General features: G+C 41.9%; 1 protein-coding gene across 3 annotated transcripts in view; it reads right to left on the reverse strand.

Moving 5' to 3' along the window:
- Positions 1–4,060: 4,060 nt before the first annotated feature.
- LOC122874522 (zinc finger protein 469) overlaps positions 4,061–25,938 on the reverse strand; it is a 208,160-nt gene continuing 186,282 nt past the window's right edge. For all 3 annotated transcript variants that reach the window (XM_044192508.1, XM_044192507.1, XM_044192506.1), the window contains one exon: positions 4,061–17,305. In XM_044192508.1, the coding sequence (XP_044048443.1) occupies positions 5,180–17,116 (11,937 nt within the window). In that variant the 5' untranslated portion in view covers positions 17,117–17,305 and the 3' untranslated portion in view covers positions 4,061–5,179. The remainder of the gene's footprint in view (positions 17,306–25,938) is intronic.

Below are 25,938 nucleotides of genomic sequence, written 5' to 3' on the forward strand. Positions count from 1 at the left end.
CGCCCCTGTGTGTGCAGAGAGGGATGCTCAGTCATTCCCTCCCCTTTATGCGACAAATCCCTCCCCATCCATCTATCTATATATCTCTTTCCGTGATGGCTGAAACCCCACATTCCTAACAGAGGTGACCTGAGTGACCCCTCAGCCTGTGTGTCATTACCGCTGACCAGTAGCCCATCTCTATCTGCCCCTGATCTCCCGACCTCCCTGAGAGGCAGCCAACAGCCAGCTCCACAGTGTGGGGGGAGGGAGCCAAGGATGAGGGTGAGGGGCGAGAGGAGATAGAAAGGGAGGGAAAACAAGGGAGAAGGGTGGGTGTAAAGGTGAGGGGGCAACAGGGAGGGGCGGAAGTAAAAAAAAAATGGCGAGTGGAGAGAAATAGGGTGAGGTGAAAAACCAGGGAAGGACGAGAAGGAGAAAAAAGCAGGTGAGTGACTGAGATAAAGGGTGAAAGAAGAAAATGGGGAGAAGCAGAAGCAAAAATGGTAGGAGGAGGTGAGTCACTTAGAAGGAAATTGATGTAGAAGAAGAAGAAAAGCATGGGAAAAGGAAGAGAAGGAGAAGGAGAGTGGTGGCAGAGGAAAATAGACGGAGGATTGAAAGTCGGCGATGAGATGAGACGTGGAGGGAGACTCAGAAATGGAGTGAGAGAGACAGAGAGAAGAGATGCTATTTCAAGACCATACTTACTGATAATGTCACTCTACTTCAAAGCGCAAAGCGTTCCTGTCATGCTCCTGCATGACTGTGCCTCTGGAGAATTTCCTCATAGATCAGATGATAAAAGGATGCCTGACAGTAGGGTGTGTGGGGCCCCCACTCACACTTTGTGACACATTCTGGGCTAAACTGTGACTGTGAAACATACTGAGATCTCTGCTTTAATTTTGTCTTAATCAACACACAGCTGCTGACCGGAGGACCTGGAGGAGATTCACAGGTGCAGCGAGCCAAAGCACAACAAGAGGATCGGTTAAAATCCAGGTACATTTAAGGATAAAGCATCAACCATAATTTTGGCAATAAATTACCAGTACAACATGACACAGATCAGCATGATTGAGGAGGAAAATAGATCAGCATAAGGAAACATTTAACTGGCAAAATTTTAAATACCTAAAAAACATGTCTCCTTTATTTGGCTTCTATTCTAATTGTTTAGTGTCACATGTTAATCACAGGCATTTCATTTACATGTCTTGATGGCTCAGATGTCCCAGAAGTCATCAATCATTCAGCCTTCAGGCACCACACTCATCACTGAATCCCTGACTGGCCAAGATTCCTGCAGTGTAATGAATTTAATCTCAGCTTGGAGAATGAACCATACATCCTCTAATTGAATATTTAACTAGATTTCATTTTGCAATATTCACACAGAAACTCTGATAACATTGTGTGGTCTGTTGAATGTTGTTGGACTCTGGACTCTTAACAACATACAGTATAGTCTCCTCTGAGATCAAGCTATTTTCTATATTTTTATGGTTCAACTGTGTGTTTAAACTAAAGACATTGTAAGTCTCTATAAGTGTTCTTTTCTTTTCTAATTAATGTTGACACTACTGCCTTTGGATCAATGGCATCCATTTACTGCAGGAAGACACACACACAACATCAACAGATGGTCTTCCATCTTCCCACTCTGGCTCTTTTCATTTGGTTTATGCTGTGTGAATCTACAAATGTGAGGGGATTTAATACTGTCCTGTGATTTGAATGAAAAGAAGGCATTCCACCTAAATCACAAAACATTTGCATCATTTAGTGAACCACTTTGATATTTTCCTGTTGACCTCTCAACAATACATCAGTCGATATTTAACAGCATGTCAGCTAAAGCAACATTAAGTGTTTCAATGGGCATCAGCAAGGTATTTTCAAGTGATCAAATAATGTTCACCAAATTATTTGCAATTTATACACTGCCGATCAAAATTTATATATATATATATATATATATATATATATCTTTGGTGGGACTATGATTGAGAAAAGACAAACTGGTATTACTCTGATAAATGACAGATTGTCACACTATAGAATTGCCAAAACAGTTTGTCAGCATTGTGGTTTATTGTATTAAAGGCCTCTAGATACTGATGAAAATGACAGACCTACAGGCAGACCAGTATGTATAAACCATATAAACTCTGCTAATGTTGTATGTAAGTGCAAATATACATATATACAAAATACTTTTATGTACTTGGTATTTAGGATCCATTTACAATTACAAACGCTAAAAATTAAGGGTGTTGATAAACTGTTTGACTGGCAGTGTATGCCAACTACCAATATCTTGATTATTGAGTACATCTGCTAAAATGTTTATCACTGTACTTGTGGTAGACGCTCAGCTAAGATTAATATTAAGTTTAGGCAAATAAAAGGTGTTGAAGTCAAAAATATGGTACAGTAGATCATGATACAATACCTATATCTAAAATGTTTAACATATAGCTGAATAAAATCTTATAGGTATCACAGTTAAGTATCACAAATGCTCCTTAGTGCTTTATCCAATTTGTATAAAAGATTATAACATTTTCTGAGCATCAAGGTGATTTCTGCAATCAAAGAGATACAATACAATACAATATAATGGCTGGAGAGTAATTATCTTGGCAAAACGCCATCATGACAGCTCCTCGTCTACTTCAAGAAAACTGAGTTTGAATTTATATCTTTACCATGCCATTCACAACTTTTACTGTACTGTAACAAATGTCAAGTTATAGCACTTCAGCCAGCATACCTTCATGAATTTGAATTCCCATCCTGCTGGAAAACCTTTGATACAGTGAGTGGAGTTGAACAGAGAAGTAGACAGGGATTCAGGTCCGTAATTCACTGACAGTTATGCTTGCTGCTGTCATCAATGAGTCGAAAAACATGGTCTCTGTGAGTGCTGCCAAACCAGTATTCCCACTAAATTAATTAGAGAAGACATTTCAACAACACTGTGGTTCTGTTTCCTCCACACTTCCTCTGAATGTCTGCCATGGTCTCTCAAGATGGTGTCAGAGTTAACACATGGATTGATGGTTTATTATGTTTACAGAAAGCACTGACAAAAGAATGAAAAATGGGTAGACCGATTATGCCCTTGTAACATATTATGGACATACTGTATGTAAAAGCCACCCTAATGCACTATGAAGCTTTATAGCAACTTATGATGCCTTATGCATGTTATTTAAGTGTATATAATGCATTATAGATATATGATTTGCAGAAAAAGTTGCCACATTTACATATGTAAGAATATGTTCATAATCAACACACAGACTGATGAGTTCAAGTCTCTTGATCAGTCTGCTGGTGTTTGGTGTTACATGTTACTTATCTTTTAGTACAAATCTCAATTTCAGTCAGTCCACAGCTAACTAACGAGATAAAGTGTTACCTTATATTTTATTCACAATAGCTGAATGCTTGAGCTTCAGTCGTCGACAAATAAAATAACCTCTTTTCTTTCTTCCCTATCTGTCTACTTTTACTCTCTTCCCCACTCTATCATCCTCCCCTCTTTTCTTACAGACCCCTTTTCCCAGGTTTCATTGTAATTCAGTGGATGACATGAGAACATTCCTCCTCACTGTTTGTTTCTACATGTATGCCACTGTGTACTATGGCTTTTTATTCCTATGTGATGATGAAAAATGTTCGTGTAGGAATGGAAGCCATTTTACAAGTGGTGAGAGAGCAACATGACAGAAGCATGACAGAAGTGAGAGCTCCTCACCGCCTGCTCGACATTGCTCGTGTAGACTAACATATGGTTGGATAAATGTAACTGTCTTCTGTTGAATGTTTTCCTGTAGTAAAGATACATTTATGCTCATCTTTCAGATGATGAGTGAGCTCATTGAAGTGCTGATCTGAAGACAAAAAAATGAAGTCAGACTTTGTTGTGTGTGCACCTGTTTTTGCCTCCAGGCACAAGCAGCTTCCACTGCTTCCAGTGTTTGATGCATGTGGTGACAGCTGCAGTCTGCAGGGATGGTAGTTGGAACATTTGCAAAACATGTCATGAACAAAGGAAGAAAAGAGCAAGGAGAGACCAATACAGATCTTTAATAACCAACTATAAAAGAGGCACTTAGTGAACCACTTTACAACTTGCAAGAGGCACTGCATTTCCCTTTCTTCTCATTCGATTCTTTTGCACATTATTAAAATAAACTTTGACATGAAGCATTACACCAAAAAACAATCTACCTACAATATTATACAATATAAGATACATACAGTATAAACAAGATAAAGCACCTTTGTTGTCCTAGTAAATACTATTCATAATTAAACAGTTGGAGTTACAGACACAAATGATTGAGTTTGTGATTTGTGTGTGGTATCAGTGCATGGGAAGAACTCCGAATACAGGTCTTGGGACTGTGATGTCCTTGTATGCACCTGAGTTTATACAATGGAAGCTTTCCTAATGTTCTATCAGCCTACATATGAAGTACGTGGATGGTTTACAGAGTATCTTGAATAAACTACAGAGAACCAGTAAAAACAGTTGGATGAATGTACTGTAACTGCTACAGATCTCATGTTCCCTTCCGAGGACATTGGCATTCACATTACAATACAACACAATGTAGCACCAGGTAATGTTTATACAAAGGCTAATATGATGAATGTCAATGCAGTACAGTAAAGTTAAAAAATAATACAAAATTAATATGTTAGAAGCATTTACGAAAGGTGCACAGACAATAGTCCAGGTCAGTTATGATGCCATTTAGTCCTTTTGCAGAAAGACTTAAACTGATAAGATCATGTTATGAATGCAAAATGAACATGCATTTCTTTGAAGAAAAAAATATTTTACTGTATTTTCAAGTATTCTTTTTTTCTTTCCTTTGGGTATATGAAATACAATCTCTGAAATCGATAATATCCAACAAAGGAAAAGCAGAAAAAAAAGTTCAATGATTTTTCCAACTAGCATATTCATTTTTGACCCAAAATTCATATCTGCCATTCATCCTCACATTTGTGTAATAAAAACACATGTACAAAGAAGACATAAAGTGACTATGTAAGTATTTAAAGATAGCATTTCACAGAAAAGAGCTGTGCAATCTCATTCACCATACTGAATTGTCTTAAACATTTATAACTGTGAAATTTACAGTCTCTTATTCACAGATCCCTCACACCTCGCTCAGTTAATAGATTCTGATGTGTCCTTCCTTAAAGGAATCTTAAAGCTAGTGAGTTTTTGGCCAAACAGCTGGCTTAGGAGGTGGTTCTGGGACTCTGCTGTCCGGTAGGAATGGCTCTCCATTGACCTTACCCCCATCTTTGGCCTAGATTTATTCAAAGAATTGTTTATGGGAACTGAAGACACTTTAGAAATAGGGGGATGCAAAGGCCGTCCCAGAGGTCCCTTTTTGGCTTTATAATCCCCATTAAGAGGCATCACAATTTCAGCTTTCTTTTGTATACAGCTATCAAGCAAGCTTCTTTTTGACTGCAAACCCAAGTTTGAAGTCTTGCACTTGGAAATGATTTTGTTGCTAACAACGTCGTCCCGTACTGAGGACAGCACAGGGTAGTCATTGGGTCCATCTGACTTTCTTTGCAGAGAAGAAATTGCACACTTGCTGGGGCGAAATTTCTTTTTGGCCCTACAGTCAACACCGAAGTTCTCTTGTGTGGCTGGCGAGGAAACCCTTTGCAGGGTGTGGGGGGATTTCATGTCTTTCCTTTTCTTCTGTGGTCTAACAGATTCTTTGTCCTCATTTGAGGCTGAAGCATTGAGGGAAACCTTGGAGTGGAGGACTGGTGCGGACTCTGTAGTCTTCGTGCTGCTAGTTGTAGTGCTGTTTTTAGTGTTGTCAGTTGTTTTGGCTGGGGCACCTTTGTCTTTCATCTGACTGCTACCTTCCTGCTCAGCACCATGAGATAAAGTTGGCTGTTTGCTGTCATTATTGGAAGCTTTCGACGTGTGATGCCACTGCTCATCATCCCTCTGTTGGTCCATCACATCAACAGCTAATTCATGCTTTGCTAACTCAGGTGTCTTTGAAATAATTTGATTTTCTCTTAAGCTGATGAAAGAATCCTCATTAGGTGGAAGTGAATCTGTTTTTTCTTTGGTCTCAGCTGTGTCACTCTCAGCAAAGTCTTCCTTAGCTTTAAAAATCTCCTCCCCCGCACTACTACGCTCTTTAAATGTTGACCATGAGGTTGTCTCTGCTCTAATGCAGACTGACTCATTCTCCTCTTTCACGTCACATGGTTCAGTAATTGATTTTCCATTGCCCTCTTTATCAAGAACAGGTGAGGGGGTTGGGTCAATTTCCTCTTTCTTGGGTGAAGCAGACTCTGAAGAGCCCATATGAATACATTTCTCCAGCTCTACAAGTAGTTGAGAGTAGTCCTCAGCAATGTCCTCAGTCTTCACATTTGTATTGTTTGTGTCACTGTGGTATTCATTTGCGATGGTCTGTGTGGAGTCTTCTGCTGTGGACATGGAGGGTTTTGAAGACTGTGTTTCAGAATTTTGATTTAAGTGCAGTGAGCTTACACTGGCGATGCCGCTGTCTGAGCTATTATCTTGCAGACTGTCAGAGAGAATTCTCCTCTTCTTACTTGCAGGCGAATTACATTCATCTTCTTTGGACGCAGATGCTTTGACTGGTCTGAGAACACCTCGGAATTTGAAAATTTTGTTCCCCCCTGACAGGTGCTTTTCCATGTGACGATCAAACTGTTCCTTCTTAGAGAAGGTATAGTTACAGGTGCTGCAGATGAAGGATTTTTTAATCACATGCATGACATCAGCACAGAGTTCACAGGTGTAGAGGGTGGTGTGTTTCGAATCCAGCTCATCCACCTCCTCATGCGCTCTCTTCAGATGGCCTTTAAGTTCTTGGGCCTCCTGATAAGAGACAGGGCATTTGTGACACAGGAAAATCTTTTCCAAATTGTGAACCACTAAATGTCTTTGGAGTTTGAATGGTTTGGGGAATTGTTTCCCACAGTGGTGGCAGTCTCTTGAGGGGTCTTTGCAGTTGGGATGCATCTCTACACTTTTAGGTGTCTCTGTTTTGTGGAGGACCTCAAGTGGGGTTAATGTGCTCTGCTTCCCACCTGTTCCACTGCTGCTTTTAGTTTTGTGAACTTTTGGCTCAGCCCCTTCGGTTTTCCCCTCTTCCATAATACTGTCTGCAGCAACAACTTTTTCCTGTTCTTTAGTGGCTTTGCTAGACTCTCTGTTGGCTTTGCTGGGTCGGTGCTGCATGATTGAGGTTATAAAGTTCTTCACAGCTGTCTCCTGCATGAAGCAGCCTGGAATACCTAACATGGAGCCTTGAGTCTGACCTCTCCGGGCAAACTGAGTGGCATGCTCTCGTAAATGTTCATTGTACATCCACACATCTGATATCTCCTTCAAGCACATTCCACAGGTCCAGATACCTGTCTTGTTCTTGGCATGTTTCTCCCTCAGATGGTCTCTCAGTTGCTCCCTGGAGCTGAACTTACGCTGGACACACATGTAGCAAGTTGGAGGTGGAGAGGGGTTGTGGGAGAGTTTGTGGAAGTTCAGCTCGCCTAGGGTGAGGAACCAAGTGAAACACACTTTGCACTTGTACTGCTTATCTTTGACCTTTATTCCACCATCTTGCCGTTTCCTGCCTCGCCGCTCCGTTACTTTCTTAGACTTTTCATCATCTCTGTTCTCTACTTTAACAGTTGCAATAGGAGGAGCCACTGAGATATCTTTATTAGAGTCAAAGAACTGAATCTCAGGAAGTTGAAAAGTGGTGTTGATGTTTTGGATGTCAATGCTGTGGAAGGTTTGGACACTCTCTGTGGCACATGGCTCTACAGTGTACGGGGAAGAGGGCATAGGCAGAGGGCAGGGTGCGGTTGGCACTTCTGCTTTACAGGTGCTGGGGTCAGAGGTCACCGTTGAGCCTGCATCAAAGCCACTGAAGTCACTGGAACCACTCCATTCAATTGAAGATTTATCAATAGTGCTCTCGAGTGGATTCAAGAAGCTATTGCCAAGTTCTTTAATATTCTCATGAACATCCTGCTGATCACTTTGTTTAACATCTGACAATGGCTTGGCATCAGTATTTAATGTGCTGTTGTGGCACATATTCAACATGATGGCATCATCAACAGATATTGTCTCATATTTACAGCAGTTAGTTTGATTGTCAGTGAATGTCTGTTCTGCTTGGTTTTCTGTGTACTGATCTTTATTTTGCAAGGAGGTTTCTGAATTAGGGTAGTCCTGACTCATATTTGAATCGGGCGATAGCTTCTGTCTTTTGTTTCTTTTGCTGTACACCCTTGGGCACTTTTTCCTTTTTGCCTCCTCATCTCTGGGGAACAGCTGTGAGAATGTGGTGTCGTCATCAAGTAATGCCTTCAGATTGGGACTCATGCCGGGAGGACTGAAAGGGGAAGAATTCAAACAGGAGAGAGGATGTACCTTGTCTGAAGGACTGCTGTTTTTCTCACATTTTATCTCAGCTGCCACTTTTCTAAGAATCTCTTGGGCAAGGCTCTCTTCTGATCCTTTCTGTTCACACATTTCTTCCACAGTGGACAGAGTCTTTCTGGACTCATCAGATTCTCTGATTAAATCCTTGTCTACAGATATAGCACTTTCCACATTATTATCTGTACACACTTCCCCATTTGCCATCTCTGTCATGCTTGTACATTTAATTTCTTCTGTATCAGTGATTTGATTTAGTGCCACAGTTTCATTAAGTACATTTATCTCTTTTGTTGGAGATCGGGGTGTATTGTCAAAGCCAGAGTTTGAAGTAACAGGGTGAGGGAATTTCTCTGTTCCAGTTCCAGTTCTGTCATTGATTTTCACCTGGCCCACGGGAGATTTGCGACGCTCTTGTAGTCCACTGCTTTTGAATTCAGGAGTTATAGCTTGCAGTATGTCTGTTTTTAATATGTTCAGAAGCTCATCAGAGAAAGGGTTGGGGTTTATGTTTACCTCACTGTTTTTGTTCTTTCTAGCTTTGTTGTTCTTCTTTGCTTTTGTTGGCAGCAGAGGGTTTTGATGGCCTATTTCATCCACTGCCACTGCACTTGTCTCAGTTGCCATTTCCTCTAGGACAGACTCAGTCTCTGCTGCTTTAGCTATGGGAGTGCTACTTGGGTAACAGGTCTGTGAATCATCTTTATGTACTTTCTCTGTAGTTTGTGATGCTTCATAAATAAGCATAGTCCCCTGATGGCTTGATTTTATGCTCTGTGGACCAATGTGTTTTTCAGTTCTGACCAAATGTTTCATGGCCTTGTGTCTCTTTAACCCTGGCACAGTCCTGAAACACATGAAGCAGATTTCACAGAGCACTTTCCGCTGTTGAGCGTTGTTGTTCTGTGTCTTTCTTTGTGTTGTTTCTCTGTGTACTTGGTGTGTTGCTGAACACTGGCCAATCTCTATTGTTGGCTGCTTCTCTGATGGGTCTGGTAGAAGAGGCATTTTTTCATTTTCACAGATGATGAGTGGCTTAGGAGTGGGTGGACCATCTGAAATGTCTTTACTGATAAGTGTACTGTCCTCAGCAGAAGCCTTGTGAGAATCTAAATTCTCTGATTCAACCTTTCTCAGCAGGTCAGCATGAATATGCAAATGCTCAACAGGTCCAACTGGATCATTGCAAATCTCCAAGTCTGTCTTTATATTACCGGCTGAGGAATCTTTGCTTTTGATTTCAGGTGGGAGACCCAATGAAAAACATGTGAATTTCATACTCTGCTGGTGGTGCAGTGGTTCATCTGATAAATTCAGTTTAGCTGCAGAGTTTAGTGATACCTCTGTGTCTGTTTCAGTTTGGTTAAAAATCAGTGCAGGGTTAACACTCAGGTCACATGGTCCACAGTCATCTCTGGGACTCTGCTTGATGTCTGGAATCTCTTCAGGTTTACTGGCTGGTGAAATTGGTATGTAGTCATATTGATTCAGTTGTGGAGGTTCGTCTGAGCTGCTGTTGTAGTTGAGAGGGCTGAGTTTGAAATCATATATTGGATCTCTCCTTTCAAGGCCATCTAATACTTCTGGTGGTTCTGAGTTGGTCACTGGATGTGGACAGGGAATGGTGGTTTCAGAGCTGGGGATTTTACACTCCAAGATTCCCAAGTCCAGGGGGGGTGGGCTTATCAAAGAATACTCCATCTCAGCTGTTGTGTTGAGTTGTTCATCTGTTCTGTTTAAAGCCTCTTTGACATTGCTGTCTTCTTCTTTGTTTATGGGGGATTTCATATTTTCAATTGATCCTTGGTTAACAGACATATTATTACATTTGCTTTGCGACTGACATGAATCCTCTTCTATGTCCCATTTCTGCATGGGTGTTGGATGAGAGGTTGATAAAAGAGGACGGGTTGTTGGGGCAGTGTGTAGAAAAAGACAGTGACTTTCTCCCATCTCTTCTCTGCACGGTGAGTTTTGGTGACTTGCCATGAAATCAATAGGAAGTTGTTCTTTGATGTCCTGAACATTTAAAATCTCCTCTTGTTTCTGAATGGCCTCAAAGGCAAGACCTGTTTCAGGTTTTAAAGAGTCATTCGATGGAATAACTTCACAGGAATCACTGTCAATGATGCCATCAGACTGTGAAAGAATCAACTGATTTCTTTGTCCCTCTATGGACTGGGTGTCTTGGAAGGGTGAGAAGTGACTAGTACTCTCTGTTTTGGTTTCCACCAGTATTGGACTGCAGGGCTTATCTCTGGTGACCATCTCCACTAACATATCAGTTGTTGGACTTGCACTGTAAGTCTTAGCATGGCTGCAGTTTTTAGAGGGAGATAGTCCAATCAAATGATCCTGTTCTGCTGTTTCCACAGTTATTTCTTCGATTACGCTGTCTGAGCACTGCAATTTCAATTCACTAGCATGTGATGAACTAATGTCTTCAGGATTATCATGGATATCAGTGGATTGTTCTTCAAGTGCTGTTTTAATCACATCCTGAATTTTCTCGCCAATGTCTAGATTGGTGCCAGGTAGAGCTGGTGATAAAGGATGGCTAACAGACTGACCAGTGATTCCCTTCACTGCCTCTGCTTTCTCATAGCCATCTGTGGTTGAATGTTCTGGATCGTCAATACTGCTTTTAAATAACTGATTCACATTGTCTGCTGCAGTACTGTTCCCGCCGGACTTCTCAACCACATGTGAGTCATGTGTCACCACACTTGAGCAGTGAGCAGACTCTATCAAATTACTATTCTCAGTGATATCCTCCTCTGATGTGACTTTAGTCTCAGCCTTGCTGTCACTGTTTTCTGTGGGCTCACTTGGCTGCGATGAAATTGGCTGGTTTCCATTGACTGTGGGGTCAGTGCTGTTAGAGAGAGATGACTGTGAATCATTCAGAATGAATTCAATGTCATCCTTCTGCACATTGATATTTGGAGGTGATAATATATTCTCCTTCTCAGTAATTGCTTCCTTTTCACTGTGATCTTCTCTGTCAACTGCATCAGTTGCCTGACATTCAATTTCTCGATGTTGTTGACTCGTGAGAGAGGTGACATTCGGTTCCCTGTGTTCTGATATAATGGGTTCTTTTTTGAATATAGAGTCTGAAATCACCTCCAGGCTTTTCATGAGGTTTTCTGTATATATCTTCTGTTCTAAAATATCTTCCTTTGTTTCTCCAGGAGTCTCTCTTTCAGCGTTTCTCTCCTCTGATTTCTGGTCATGGTGGAGCTGTGGGTGTTCAATATGTGAGGCTGTGGTGATCAAATTTGGTGCATCATCTTTTTTAGTAAAATGTTCAAGTGTCCCTGGTTCATTGTGAATTGGAGTGTTGGGACTGTGGTGGCCACCCACTAGCTCAAACTGGAATGGAGTGGCCCATGGTTCAGTGAAAGGCTCTGAGGGCAAACTGGTCACTGGTACACTTATGGTTTGGACAGGGCACCTCATATCCAGACCAGTGCCTCCACTCTGTGACACATCACCCAAACGTAAAGGTGAAAATTTGCTCATTTGCAGCTGCTTGGGGACATCCTGAGATAGTAAAGGCGGGTTTTCCATCTTAGTTGTCTGCAGCTGGTTTTCAAGCTCATTCACTATTCTTTTTATCTCTAGCTCATCCTCTGATGCACAGCTGTTGAGATTTGTACTGTAGTCTATTATTTTTTCTGGCAGAGACAAAGGAACGTGATTGTAATCTGGTTTCTTTTCATTTGATTTCTCAGAGTTGCCTTTGTACTGAGATATCTCATCTGGTAGCACAGGGCTAACTATAAGGTTCCAGTCTCTTTGTTCCAGAAAGGGAGAGAAGGATGACACAAACTCTTCCTTTTTATCAGCTGTGTTCTCATGGAAACCCTCTTTCTGAATCGGCATATCTGAGTAAAGACCACTGTCGAATCCTGTGAGGTCCCCGAACATTGACGAGGTGTCAAACGAAAGTGGGGATTTCATGAGCCCCTGTTCCTGATCCAGGGGGTAGGGCATGAGGTGGAGCGTATCTTTTTGTATCAATGGGCCTTTACTTTCAGTTGGAGATAGGCATACCTCATCCATCAAAGAGGTGCAAAGAGATGCAGGCTTGTGTGTGTCTAGGTCATTAACTAAAGTCATAGCCTCTTTCACTGTGCAGACACTGTCACTCTGTTTTTCAAATGTGGTACTGTCTGATAGCTCTGGCTGTGTGGCTTGGGGCCCCTCTCTTCTTTTGCCCTTTGTGTCTCTGTCAATAGTGAAATCCGTTTCTTTGTTGATGATGGGAGAGTGTGAATCAAACTGTAGTGGCTTGTTATCTGTACTGCTACACTGTATTGGTTCTTCTTTGGGGCACAGATTGTCTGTTCTCTGTAGGGTCTTTCTGTCTGAAGTGACTGTTGTGCCAGTTTCTTTTTTGTGAGACAGCAGCTTCTCTCTTGATTTTGTATGAGAGCTTCTGCTTTTTTCAAAGTTGTTGATTGTGTCTTTTGTTTTTTGTGAGGATGACACTGGATCAGCAACTTCTGGATTTGAATGATACTTCTTTGGATCCTCTGCACTGTCTTTATCAGAAAGAATGGCGTTGTCAATATTATACTTCTTGAGAGATTTAGTGAATGCCAGTGCTAGTGTGCTGGACTCTTTACATAACTTCTGTGGGGAGGACCTTTCATAGGTTTTCTGCTCTGGAGACGCTTTCTTTTTGATGTCTGTCTTTTTCTCACAGTCTGAGTCAGTGCGGTCAGTGCTTTTGGGACTGTTGATACTATCACTTGAAACACTCACAGATGTGCTGAGTTCACTGCTTGTGGATGACCTGCTACCTCTTCTCCTGAGTCTCTGGTAAGAACCGTGTTTCTCAGGCGAGAGAGAAACCTGCTCGCTTTTTTTTACCTCAAAACACTCCTTCGACTCATGTCTCCATGCTGCCTGGTCCCTCTCACTCTTTGCTCGCCATTTGCACTCTTTAGTGTATGTGTATTTGCACCGACTGCTTTGATTCAGCCGGCCTTGGCTTGCTATCTTTACAGGCTCACATTCATCATCTGAGTCCGAGACATAGTCGTATTCTCCAAATGCAGGGTTCTGTACAGTGGGAGTCAGTCTCTCCATCACTAAGGAAAACTGCAGGTTTTTGGTACCTTTAACATGGAGCTTATGGAGTTTATTTTTCTGTTGAACTATTTTGTGAATAAGTTCTTTGCTCCAGGTGCCCCCTCCAGTGCTTTTCCTCTTGCTCTCTTTCACTGCAGTTCTTGAGGTTGGAGATGTGGAGGCCTGTGAGGGTGTTGACCCTCGAAGTGCAGAGCTATCTTGAAAGCTTTTAACACCACAACGCTCAGAAAACTTGCTGGATAGGAGAATCCTTTGTGTACTTGTGTTTTCGTCCTCATACTTGCACAGTTTTTGTGCATCTTTCACTTTGCTGTCTTGTTCCCTCATCTTCTCCCTTGAGGCAATTCTTGAATTTGTCTGAGAGATTTCTTTTTTTATGTTAATTTTCTCATCTTGTTTCAAATTCAGAGATATTTTCTCAAGTTTGCTTTCTGTGTACTGTTTATCTGTCTCAGGGCTCTCAACATCAGAGTCATAAAAATACTTTCCCTGTGTGAAAGACCTGTCATCTGCAGTTTGTTTACTTTTGCTCTCAAAGACCAGGGATTCTTTGGTTTTCAGACATTGTTTGTTTGATGTTCCTTTGACAGTGGTGAGGTCATCATCAGCAAATGCATCGATAAAGCTACTGTCTATCTCTGCATTGTCTGATTGATATCCCAGTCCATTCAAGGCTTCTGTGATTAGGCTGTCTAATTTGGCATCCTCAATTTCTAGCTCAGGGAGAGGGACAGGGAGGTTACCAGGACCAGAGAATAAGTTGAGTTTCATTGGATCATCCTTATTGTCTCCTTTTGTTTCACTGTCAGATATGAGTTCTCCATTCTTATTAAGGCCCAACAGAGATAGGTGAAGGTCAGATGGGCACCTTGACATTGAAACATTTGACACAGATGACACTGTTTTTGCTGGTTCTGCATGAAACTTTCTGCTGTCCTCCAACTTTGATACGTCTTTGAGGTCATTTTGTGCAAACGTATGCTGAGCACAGTATTGCTTATGGCCTAGAAATGAAGCCAGGTTGTTGAAATTCTGATCACACTGCTTGCATGTCAGAAGCACGTCTAACTGGTCAAGATTTGCTGCTGCTAATGAGGTTGCTAACAGCTGATGTGCAGAGTACGGTGGTGGAGGCTGGTGATGTTCCACTCCAAAACTGTCCATGTAACCTTTGTTTCCATCCATAGTAGTCTTTGGATGTGTGCTGTTTTGCAGGTAGCTCATCATGTCGTCTTTGGCTCTGTCTGGTGCATAAGGAAGGTTTCGTGGAGCATCAGAATGAAACTGGTGAGGGTGAGAGCTCAGGTGATCTGAAGGTAACTGTGTTTTGGCTTGGGGCTGGTGATAAAATGGGTGGGGGGTTGCTGACTTTGACATTTGACTGTCTTCTGAACTGATGTTAACAGGACTGGTGGATGCTGGGGAGAGAGAAGAGCAGGTGCTACTAGGTGCAGGGTTATGAACTGGTGAGGGCAAAGGAGATTCATAAGGCGACACCATCATAAGTCCCATAGGTGGGACCTGTAATGGAGGATAGCTATAGTTTCTCGATGATGCTGCTGGAAGAGACTGGTTGAGTCCAAAATATATTGCCTTATTTTTGGATTCACATGCTTGTGCGTGGCTCATCTCTACTTTAAGAGTTGAGACTGTATTACTGCTATGTTTTACAGACTCCTGTCTTTGGTTTGAAAACCCATCACTAGTTCTGCTGTTCTGAAATGAGCTGGGGTTTTTCAAGGAGCTATGTTTTTGTGATTTACTATCATCCTGCCAGTCAGAGGGGGAAACCATGTAAGCCAATTTTTGACTACTTATTTGCCTAGATAACTCGATTCTGTTTTGATTCGGCATGGCAGAGGTTGGCCGTATCTGCTGCCAGGGCATTCTGCTATTTTTAGATGAATTTGGTCTTTGTTCATGTGCTGGCTGGTTCTGAAACTGAAACTTGTCATTCATATCAGTATACTGAATTGTGTTTTGATCAGCTAATGGCTTATTAGGCCCCTCCCATGAGTGTGGTAACCTATTTAGAACCTTATTACTGATGTTTTTATCAAAGGGCATTAAGCCTGTGTGAATGTTACTGACTGGAGGGTTGTTAAATGTTTTGCTGGGAAAGTGCATTTGGGAGCCTGGACCTTGTGAAATATTTCTTGCATGGTGCACACTCCCTTGAATGAGTGTTCTTTGGTTGGCAGCTGTGTCTTTGGGATGACAGTTCCTCTTACTCCCCGAGGTGATGGCTGCATCCCTACTGTCTGCCTGTCCAATAGTGTCTGTGCTCTCAGGCAGGGCAGTCTTCCCCTGCTCTGACTGCTGTGAGCTGGAGCCAGAGCTGTCACTGCTGGTTGAGTCCTCACTCAGATTCCTAGGACACTGGATGGAGGATGTTACCCCTTGAATAAATTGTGACTGTGGGGGTTGAGGATAGGAGCTCCTATCCTCCGGCTGCTGTTCATTACTGAACTGAGTGCTGTTCTGAGCAATGCTTTGCCCTTCTCCAGGCGTAAAGGAAAAAGAGTTGTGGGTCACATGAACAGAACCTAGGGAAGAGTCTGTAAAGTCTTGGGATTGAGGGTTCTGTTCACAGGGAAAAGAGTCAGAGGTTGATTCTTCCAGAAAATTATATCCATATTGAAATGGACCAGGCACAAAGGCACTTGACTTATTTGCTTCTGTAAGGGCAGTGGATTTTTGTGATGAAACCCCATAGTTAGCACCATTAAAAGTCCTTTCAGCAGAGTGCCATGCATTAGAGCCACTGAGCTGAAAGTCAGCCAGGATCAGCTGGCTGGCATGCTGTGCACTGTTGTTCTCCATTGAGGAAGGCTGCTGCTGCTGTGACATGGGTGGATGTGGGTGGGATGACATTCCACTTGAGGAACCCAGTGCCTGTGAGGTATAGCTTGGGGAGGTAAGGTTAGAGGAGGCCTCCTGGAAGCAGCGGCTATAGTTGAGCTCTTCTTGCTGTAGTTCGGCCTCTCTCTCTGGTATACTTGGAACGTGGAATCTGTAGCTGCCCGAGACTGGGCCACGACTGGTCTCCAACTTCTTGGGTGGTGAAACCTTCTGCTGTGGGTAGGCAATACCAATGTTGGGGTTGGAGCGTGGATTTGTAATGCTAAGTCTGTACAGCTGTTGCGGGTTGCCACGCTCTGTCTTTCCTGACCGCTTCCCCTTCTCTCGGCTGCGGCCCTTTCCACTTGGGGACTGGGGGCTGCCTTTGACACTTGACCAAGTCCTGTCAGTGGCAAATTTTGATCGGTTCTGCAGTGACCTGAAGTCAATCTTCCCTGCCTGCTGTGGCCGTATGACAGCCTCACGCTGCTGAGGAAAGTCCCTTTCTTTCTCTAGTTTTTCAATTTTGGCCCCTCTGCTGCTGGCTGTGACTTCAGTGCCTGTGCTTGAAAAGTGCTCTGAAGACTCCTTTGTGGTTTTGTCACTCTGCAGTTCCAGCGCCGTCCCCTCATCCTGCAGTTTGGACTCAGCGTCCAGCTCTTTAACAGCATGTATTCGCTGAGTCTCTCCTGCCATGGTGCACAATGCGTGCTGTGAAGGCCTGGTCCTCAGAAGTGTTATCTGGGAGACAGGGGCATCGTCTTCTGGATAGTATGAATCAGTAAACGTCCAGTGGCAGGGACTGCAGGGACAGGGCTGCTCGCTGCAGGCTCATTTCTTCACTTTCATTGTGAACCACTGATCTGGCACCAAAGCAAAGCAGACCTGGAAGGGAAAGAGAATAGAGAGGATCAGATGACAAGCTTTTACTGTTTAATTTTAAAAAAAATTTAAGTGATTATATTATGTGCTTTTTCAAATAAAATGGCAATACTATTCAAACATACAAGCAAGGCTAAACACCATTCATAAAAGAATGATGTATCTTTAAAATAAGCAAAAAATAACTTTAGTCCAGTTATTAGTATGGAAAATAGAAATGTGAGGGATTTCTACATGAAACAAATAAAGTTATTAAAAGATATGTTCAGAAATACATTCTTAAATAAACAACATCCACTTTTCATGTGTGATATTAAGTACAATTACAATATTCCTAGTTTCTGCCAGCAGAGAGAGCTATTGCAGCATTTCACAGTGGCGCTGTCATTGCACAAAGAACTAGTGTAATCAATAGGGAATTTCAAAATACTGCCAAAATCATACTCCAAGTCTTGGAGATACTACTAACACTTAAAATTCTTTATTCCTGACAACAATAAAAAATACATTTCAAACAAGTAAATATAGTTTCATTGGAGTGTTGGATTCCTGCTTTACAACAGTGAAGTGATGGCTGTACAAGTATCACAATCAAAATCATCCACATAAACAATCACACAAAGAAACCAGTTGGGTCCTGAAATGATGAAGCTCACTACAGTACTGAGGATGAGAAAAATACAGTACATGGATCCAAAACGCACTGCCAGTAAATGAATCACAGACTCCTTTAGAGCAGAGACACAATGCCACAGTGTTCTATTGCTACAGTGGGCTGCAGGTTTAGATCATGGAGGAATATCAGGGATTAGTCAGTCAGCCATTAGACAGTGAGAACTGCGGGCACACTGACGTTTGTTGCCTTTCCTCAGGCATCCCAGACACAGCTTCTCAGGTCCCAGTTTACTTTGGCCCTCCAAAGTTTCTGCGTCTTTTGAGTTCAGACCAGAAGAAACTTGGAGTCAGCACCAAAATGTAATTTCTACACCTGGTAACCAAACTTCCATCCCACCTTCTTGACTGCTTCCTCTGACTATTACCAAAGCCAATGTTTGGGGTGGACCACAGGTTAGCGAGACCACCATTTAGTCAGAGAATTTGGCTACCATCCACCCTGCTGAAGTGTCCTTGAGCAAGACACATTCCTGACAGTATTAGGGGTGCTTTTATGGTTTTCTTAGGAGGGTCTTAACCTGGGAGGAGTGAGTAAAAACTGTAAAATTACATTCCAGTATTGCTGTATGCATGCGCATCATTGCCGCAGGGGACCAGGTGACACGTCCTCTTAATGTACAAAAGCGGGAAATTTGACTGTTTAATTACACTCGGTCAGGTGAAGGCAGCATTCATTGTACTAAGTGTAGTGGCGTACCACAAATGAAACAAACAGAGAAGATACTCTGTGTGCGTGTGTGTGTGTGTATATGTGCACGCACACCTTCCAGTAAAAACCTCCATCACTAGTTGTCCTGAGGTCTCTGTCTCTCTTTGGGTTACTTGCTTCACTAAAACTAACTTTGGTGATCCTGGATTATACACACACACACTCACTCACTCACTCACTCTCTCTCTCTCTCTCTCTCTCTCTCTCTCTCTCTCTCTCACTCCCCACTCAGTCCCCCCAAAGTCTGAGTGAGGATTTCACCCTTGGCTGTATGAATGTGGCACATGTGAGCTTTGCATTGGGCCACTCCATCAGGTGGTGACTGACTACCCAGCAGACTGTCAAACACACCTACAGCAGAATGCATTGCTTCTCTGCACCATACATTTTTAGACCAGTTAGGGGCAAGCAGCCAAAATAAAAATTAAAAAATGCAATGGATTAATAATTCTGACATCTTAAATTAGTGTACAAAATAAATGATAGATCATTTCAGTGTCCTGTTATCAAGTTGAAGAAGCAAATGTGTTTGAGTATATATCCCTTCTGCAAGGATTCAAAGATGTCCACCAAAATGCCATCCTCATCAATCTTTCGTTGTTCTGCCCTCTCAGGGTCATTTTAAGATCAGCATCAGATGTTTCCATCCATTTCCTGAATGCCTAAGTGTCTCCATACTAGTCCAGGGGCTTACCCTTTATCAGCTAGCTTACGGTAATGCATTGATTTAATTAAAGGACTGACTTCGACAATCAAATACAATTATTTATTTTTTTTTCTGTTGCTTAAGCACTTTGGTTTGGGAGCAAGGTAGCTGCAGAAATATTCTCTTTGTTTGAAAAAGAAATTACCACTACACCACAGTGTGAGGTGAGGCCCCAAAGCCAAACAATGCATGCAATGTTTTTCCAAAACATCCACTTTTAGGTAGGTGTAGTGAATATGAATTGTAGCAGCAATAACAGCAATATTCTTCGAGTGCAGTTGACTCTATAGTGTTTCCTTCAGTAGAGAACCTATCTGATCATCTAAGGATTGAGGTTATGATAAGAGTGACATAACATTAGTTCTGATGATCAGGAAGATGATGACAGACTGCACACAAATGAATTATTAGTGAATCCTGGTAAAATACCCAAACCACCTACAATCATGATGACACATAGTCATGTTCACAATTAAAGGCACAGCATTTCTTAAGGACATGTTTTGTTGCATTATTAATGGTATAAGTCTAAAAACTGCATGGTGTGTTGAATGCTTTACAGTGTAAATGAGAGCTTACAGCACCAGAGGAGTGAAGAGGCTTTAGGAGCCCCTGCTTCAGACATGTGGTCCCAGAGGGTACATTTATTCAGTGTATAAAGTCATAGGTTGAGAGAGGACAAGACCTGGGGATGCAGAAATCAGGCTTCTGATCTGGCTTGGCCTATAGCATTGCGTGTCAAGGCCTATGTTTACGTCGACAGACCAGTAGCCAATGTGTCCAGATACTACCTGACAAATTGAATAGTGATCCACTTTTACCCAGAGGGATCACTCTCTGCCATGTGTTTCCTTGTCTCATCCTAAACCTCTAAGAGGTATTTAGCAAGTTGGGAGGGAGGCTTGAGGTTGAGACCTGGCTGAGTTTAGGCCTGGTTGTGAAAAATCACATCCCCTCTACAGCTCCACAGAATCTGAAAGCCAGAGTGTCTGCAGCTATCTCTGCCACCGGTTGGGGAAACCGGTTATGAGTGGCCCTGCCAGCATCTCCACCAGGAAGCGCTTGATCCAGCTCCGCAGAGTCAACAGTCACAATCATACATCATAGCCCCAATTGTATTTGCCCAGACCAGCCGTTGAGTTTTGGGGCTGAGGATGAATGCCTCCAGCAACAAAAAGAGGAGTATGAGGATCACAGGGGCCTTATAGAAGTAGCACCAAAGCCTGAGCTGTCAGTTTACAAAAGTAAGGGGTCATTTATTTCTGAACAAATGCCTTGTCCACTTCTCCTACAGCCCTGAGCAGCTCTTCCCTTGCACCCCATCTCCTCCACACAAGCCAGAATTACTTCACACACAGATTTTACGCATGTCAATCTGCCAATTTGGTGGCGTCTTTGGTATGGCTTATTCAGTTTTATCTTGAAAAAGTATAAATTGCTCTTGGACTGCGTATAAAGACAGTGTGGTGGTGGCAGAATTGCAAGCTGGGCACAAGTTGATATCAAATCCTGCGTGACTGGTCTAAAATTTGTTCCATAAAAGTGTGTTTTAGTGGAGTTTTACAAGTCAATTAAGTCTGTGTGTGTGTGTGTGTGTGTGTGTGTGTGTGTGTGTGTGTGTGTGTGTGTGTGTGTGTGTGTGTGTTCTTTAGGCCTTCTGTCAAATCACCAAGTTTCTCAAGCAGTGGCGCCCCATATGGCTTCACCACAACACCACCCTGATGCTTGAGACTGCTGAGTGTTGAAGAACTAGTGTGTTTGTGGTATAGGTGCACGTGTTTTTGTATGTGTGCGAGTACATAGAACAAAACCAGAGAAACTAGAGTTTTTTTCATTACTTGCATGAGGGCACGTATTGGTTTCTCTCAGAGTTGTGGGAGTGGGTAAAAGGTGCTTGAATGAAAACTCAATTTCCTGAAAGTCTTTTTTCCTGTCATTTTGGTGCAGGATGTATGTAGTGTTGGCTTGAGTGAAAATATGCTGGTAGCCCTGTGAAAATCTCTGTCGACTCAACACATCAGTGCCTTAAGCTTGTAATTGCTTTTGCAATTTCTATTTTCCAAGAGGCCAAAGCCCCCAATAAGCTCCATATCTTTCAAAGTCAGTTAACTTAAAAGACTACAGGCCCAGCGTCTCTTTCTTCTGAGCTATTCAACATTTCTGTTGATGAGTGTTCTGTAATAGGAGAGCACCCAAAGGTGGCTAAAAGAAATGGTAAAAGCAGACCGTAGCTACTAAGATAGGCGATCTCAACAGTGAAGCAATTTAATATTTGCGTAAGATACCACACAAAACAGAAGACAATGACTCTCCAGAGACACAAAGCATTATTAGAGCCAAGAGAAGGGCAGCAGCAGGCTGAGCAATCCTCTTCTACAAACAATGGCTCCCTTTATAATAATGTAAATCAATAACTGGCATTAGCAGGAATTGTTTGACTTGTTTAGCTTTTCCAGATGCTCGCTCACTGAAATATTACCACACAGTAGTCTCAAAAACCACTGAGAGACAGAAGACAGATGAAGATGAGGGGTGATGATAGAGGTGATGGAGAGGAGAGCAGAGGAGAGGAGGAAGAATAATCTTGACAAGAGTAGAGGGAAAAGTGGGAAAATCATTCAAAGGGATGAATGTCAGGAAGTGATTGGGGGGATATCCAGTATGCTGCATAGTCCAATAGGCTGTGTAATCAGAGAGGTGAAGGGGGGAGGATCAGGTAGCAGAATAAAAGCTGTCTGACTGCTCTCCTCACACCTCTCTCAGCATGACTGGTCCAGAGAAGGGAACAAGCAGTGAGAACGGCTGGCCCAGGCCCATGCTGGGGCGCGCCGCCAAAACCTCGGTCGGCATGCCTGCCTACTCTTCTGTATTTTTGGAAACATCCATTATGCAAGCAATTTGCTCTTAAGATCTCGGCGCGTATGTCCATTCAAAGGCAGACAAGTAGGAGAGATATGTCAGCGATGTGAGGAGAGTCCAGCATGCTTTCACAACTATACCACCACACAGTTGGATGGAAGATGTGGAAGTGTGAACAGTAGTGGTCTGTCATTAGTTTACAAACTTAATTTCTCAATTTATGATTTATAGATAATTATCATAATTGTCATCCATCTTCCTCCATACTGGTGACGTTTTGTCAGAAGCCTTCGGAATATTTGAAAGATGCCGGAGAAACCAACGTTTGAGCACTTCAAATGAAACAGTGAGCACAGTACTGAAGGAGGCTTGTTATACTCGTGCCTCCCTACCTCCACCACCCCTAACCCCACCCTTAACCCAATGTGGTTAGCTGCGCAGTGGGGAAGATGGAAGTGTATGTGTGTGGTGTGTGTGTGTGTCCGAGTGTCTCAGTATGTCTCTGTGTGCATGCATGTGTGCGTGTCTAAGGGGGTTTTGGTGTGCAATTCCAGAGGCTCCCCTTACCCCCTCCCAAGTTTTTCCTCTTTCTCAGACAAGTTTTTTTTTTTTTCTCTAACCACTGGATTCTGAACTCTGTCTGTTTCCATATTGCTAACCACAGCATTCCACAAACATGATGGAATCTTTGTTTTAGAGTGTTTAAAGGATATTTTTTCCTCTTTTTGACACAATTTCCCTCATTTCTGCATGCCAATGGAATATCATTTGTGTGGCTGTGCAAAAAACAGGTAAAGTGTGTGATAGACTTTAAAACATGACTGAGAAGAACAGGATATTAGTGAAAGGGCTAGACAAAATGTCCTGACTCCCACTTATAACTATGATAACCTTATACTTAATGGACAAAATCCTTCTTTTGGGTTTTATTCCTCCTGCATTCCTTTTTTCAGCGTATCAATATTTGCTTGTCCCTTTTTCTGCCTGGGCCAAAGTATTTGGTTGCCTCTCAAAATCAGCAGTTTTATTAAATGTAAAAGACACTTTGAGATGGAATGGGACAAGGGTTCATTAATGACAGCCCTCTGTAACCTCAAACTTAATTATCGTAGTTATGTCTGAAGCTACACTCTTGCATTTTAATGGGTGAATATTTAACAAAGAGATATATTATATTATACCACAAACTAAGAAGATTGACACTTAAAAAGATACCCATACTGGCTACAAATATTTAGATATTTAGAAGGTAAAGGACACTCAATCAATATTTTCTTTACCAAACCACACACCTTGAAGGTCATATTGATAACATTTTTATGTGTTATGTAAAAAAACATCCACAGAGCTTTTCCTAAAATTTTTTTTTTGATGGGTTCAAAATCAATGTTTTGTTTATCTCTGTGAGATGTCTAACGTTATAACGAAGATGCGTATCAGAGGGGACGGAAGTGGGCCAGAGTTCGACTGATAACTGATGGCCTGGGGCCAGTACAAGTTGATGCAGGGCAACTTGATTGACCAGTCACTGGTCCTTCCGGGCCGGTGGCAGACTGGTCCACTTATGAAAAGAACTGAGTGGATATGGGATCCCAATACATTACTAATATGTCATGTTGAAGGTAAGCCATGTAGCCAGATGCGTTGAGCTCAAAAGCTACGGTACTCACATTAATAAAAAAATCTGAAATGTCTTATAGTGTAAGCATGATTGAAATGTCATTTCACGGTAAGTTGCAATATAGGGCTCCTATAGTTATTAAATGATGAGGGAAAAAAGGGTTATTTTCATTTTTTTGGCTGCTGGGCCAGTGAAAATATACAAGGGGCCAGTAAAACTCTGATCTAATTAAACACTGATTAAAAGGTAACCAGCGAGAGTGCCATTTTAAGGTGGTCACTGGTTGAAAAATATTGAATCTGGATGTGGTGGATGGATCCCACACACATAAACAAGAGGTGAAGGATGAAATACGGTTTCTGCCACACGCTACAAGGAAATCATAAATCTTCAGAAAGAGAACTGAACCAGCAAAAAACAACAAACAAAAAAGTAAAAAAATCAATTTCATATTCTCACCATTCAAATGTTGCCATTTCAGCTGTGCCAGATAGAAAGTATTTCAGTAATTAAAGGCTGACTGGACAAAGTTAATTTTTATCTGCAGATGTGACAAATGCTATTGTAAAATTTTCTCTCCCTCTCTCATCTTCATTCTTTCAGTTCTATATGGACATAAATATGTGTGCATAGGCAGATGCAAGCAGCTCATGCACACTCACACATAAGAGCTACAATAGCATGTAGATTTATATACGGTAGTATGAATTTTGTATTTATCTAATATAAATAAATGTTTTGTTGTTCCACAGTTTTCCAGTCATTCAGTAGTTTCTACGAGCATTACTTAACAGGCTCCCATTGATCAATGCTAAATTAGGAATGTATTACAGAAGAAGCCTTTTATTTATGTAGGAACTGAATGTTTTGCTCTGTTAACATTCATATATCATCTACCACAAGGAAGCCAGAGGCAGTGAGAGGAGTTCAGGCCCACTACCACATAGGTGAAAGCCCAGAGAGGAGACTGGGATGCAGAAGTAGAGTTACAACCTATGTGTCAGTAGCCTCAGGGGACTCAGCCTTAATGACCCATCACCCTCCCTCCCATGAATCAATGAAGAAACTCACCTAAGACAAGCATGCACATGCAGATGTGTAGATAACTGGGTCCTCATGTCACACATGTTTTGACAGAAGCTCCTTTATCCTCATATGTAATGCATAAATGGCAAAACACTTATTCAGAAATACACATGCTCCTATTTGTACAGCATAACTAAGGGTGCAGTGTCACAAAAGCTAGATAATGATTTTTACAGGTGGCATAAGGCTGGTGCGTCACAGTAAGGGCTGATGATTTGAGCAGTGAGGAAATTCTATATTACAATAATAATAAACTTTATTAATATAGCACTTTCCAAAACAAATTTACAAAGTGCTTCACAAACATAAAAACAGAAAATACACATTGCAATTACAAATTAAGTTAAATTCAGTCAAGAAATAGAAACATAGATAAAAGACAATGAATACAAATCTTAATCTTAATTAATTAATAAAAGTATAAAACAAAAAGAAAACCTTTTTTTTATAAAAATGAGCTTTTAAAAGAGTTAAAAAAGGACAGTGAGGTAGCTTGTCAGGATGGAAGGTTATTCCACAATTGTGGAGCCTTTACAGCAAATGCCCTGCTACCCTCTTTCTCACGCCTTGCCACGGGGGCTGAGAACAACAGCTGGTTTGCAGATCTGAGAGTACGAGCAGGGGTGTAAGGGGTGAGAGGGTCGATAATGTAAGAAGGGGCAAACCTACCAGCATCTGGAATTTGACATTTGAAGTACAGTACAGTACAGACCATATAAAGTTTAATCTTGTTAAAATAAACGTGACATCCTGGCTTGATTTGTTTCTCATGTACACAGCTGCGACTCTGAGTGCTTTACAGCTGATGAGCCTCCACACTATCACCTTGTGCTGAATTTTACCACAAATATGGAAGAAAAACAATGATAGTCTCTTTGCCTCTGGAGTGACATTTGTGAAGAATTAGTGAACTGTGACTCGGGCAGGTTAGGAGTGGTAGAAATCCATCAGAGGATATCAGGATAAAGTTAACTCCCACG

The sequence above is a fragment of the Siniperca chuatsi genome, linkage group LG4 (assembly GCF_020085105.1).
Source record: "Siniperca chuatsi isolate FFG_IHB_CAS linkage group LG4, ASM2008510v1, whole genome shotgun sequence".
Taxonomy (NCBI): Eukaryota; Metazoa; Chordata; class Actinopteri; order Centrarchiformes; family Sinipercidae; genus Siniperca; species Siniperca chuatsi.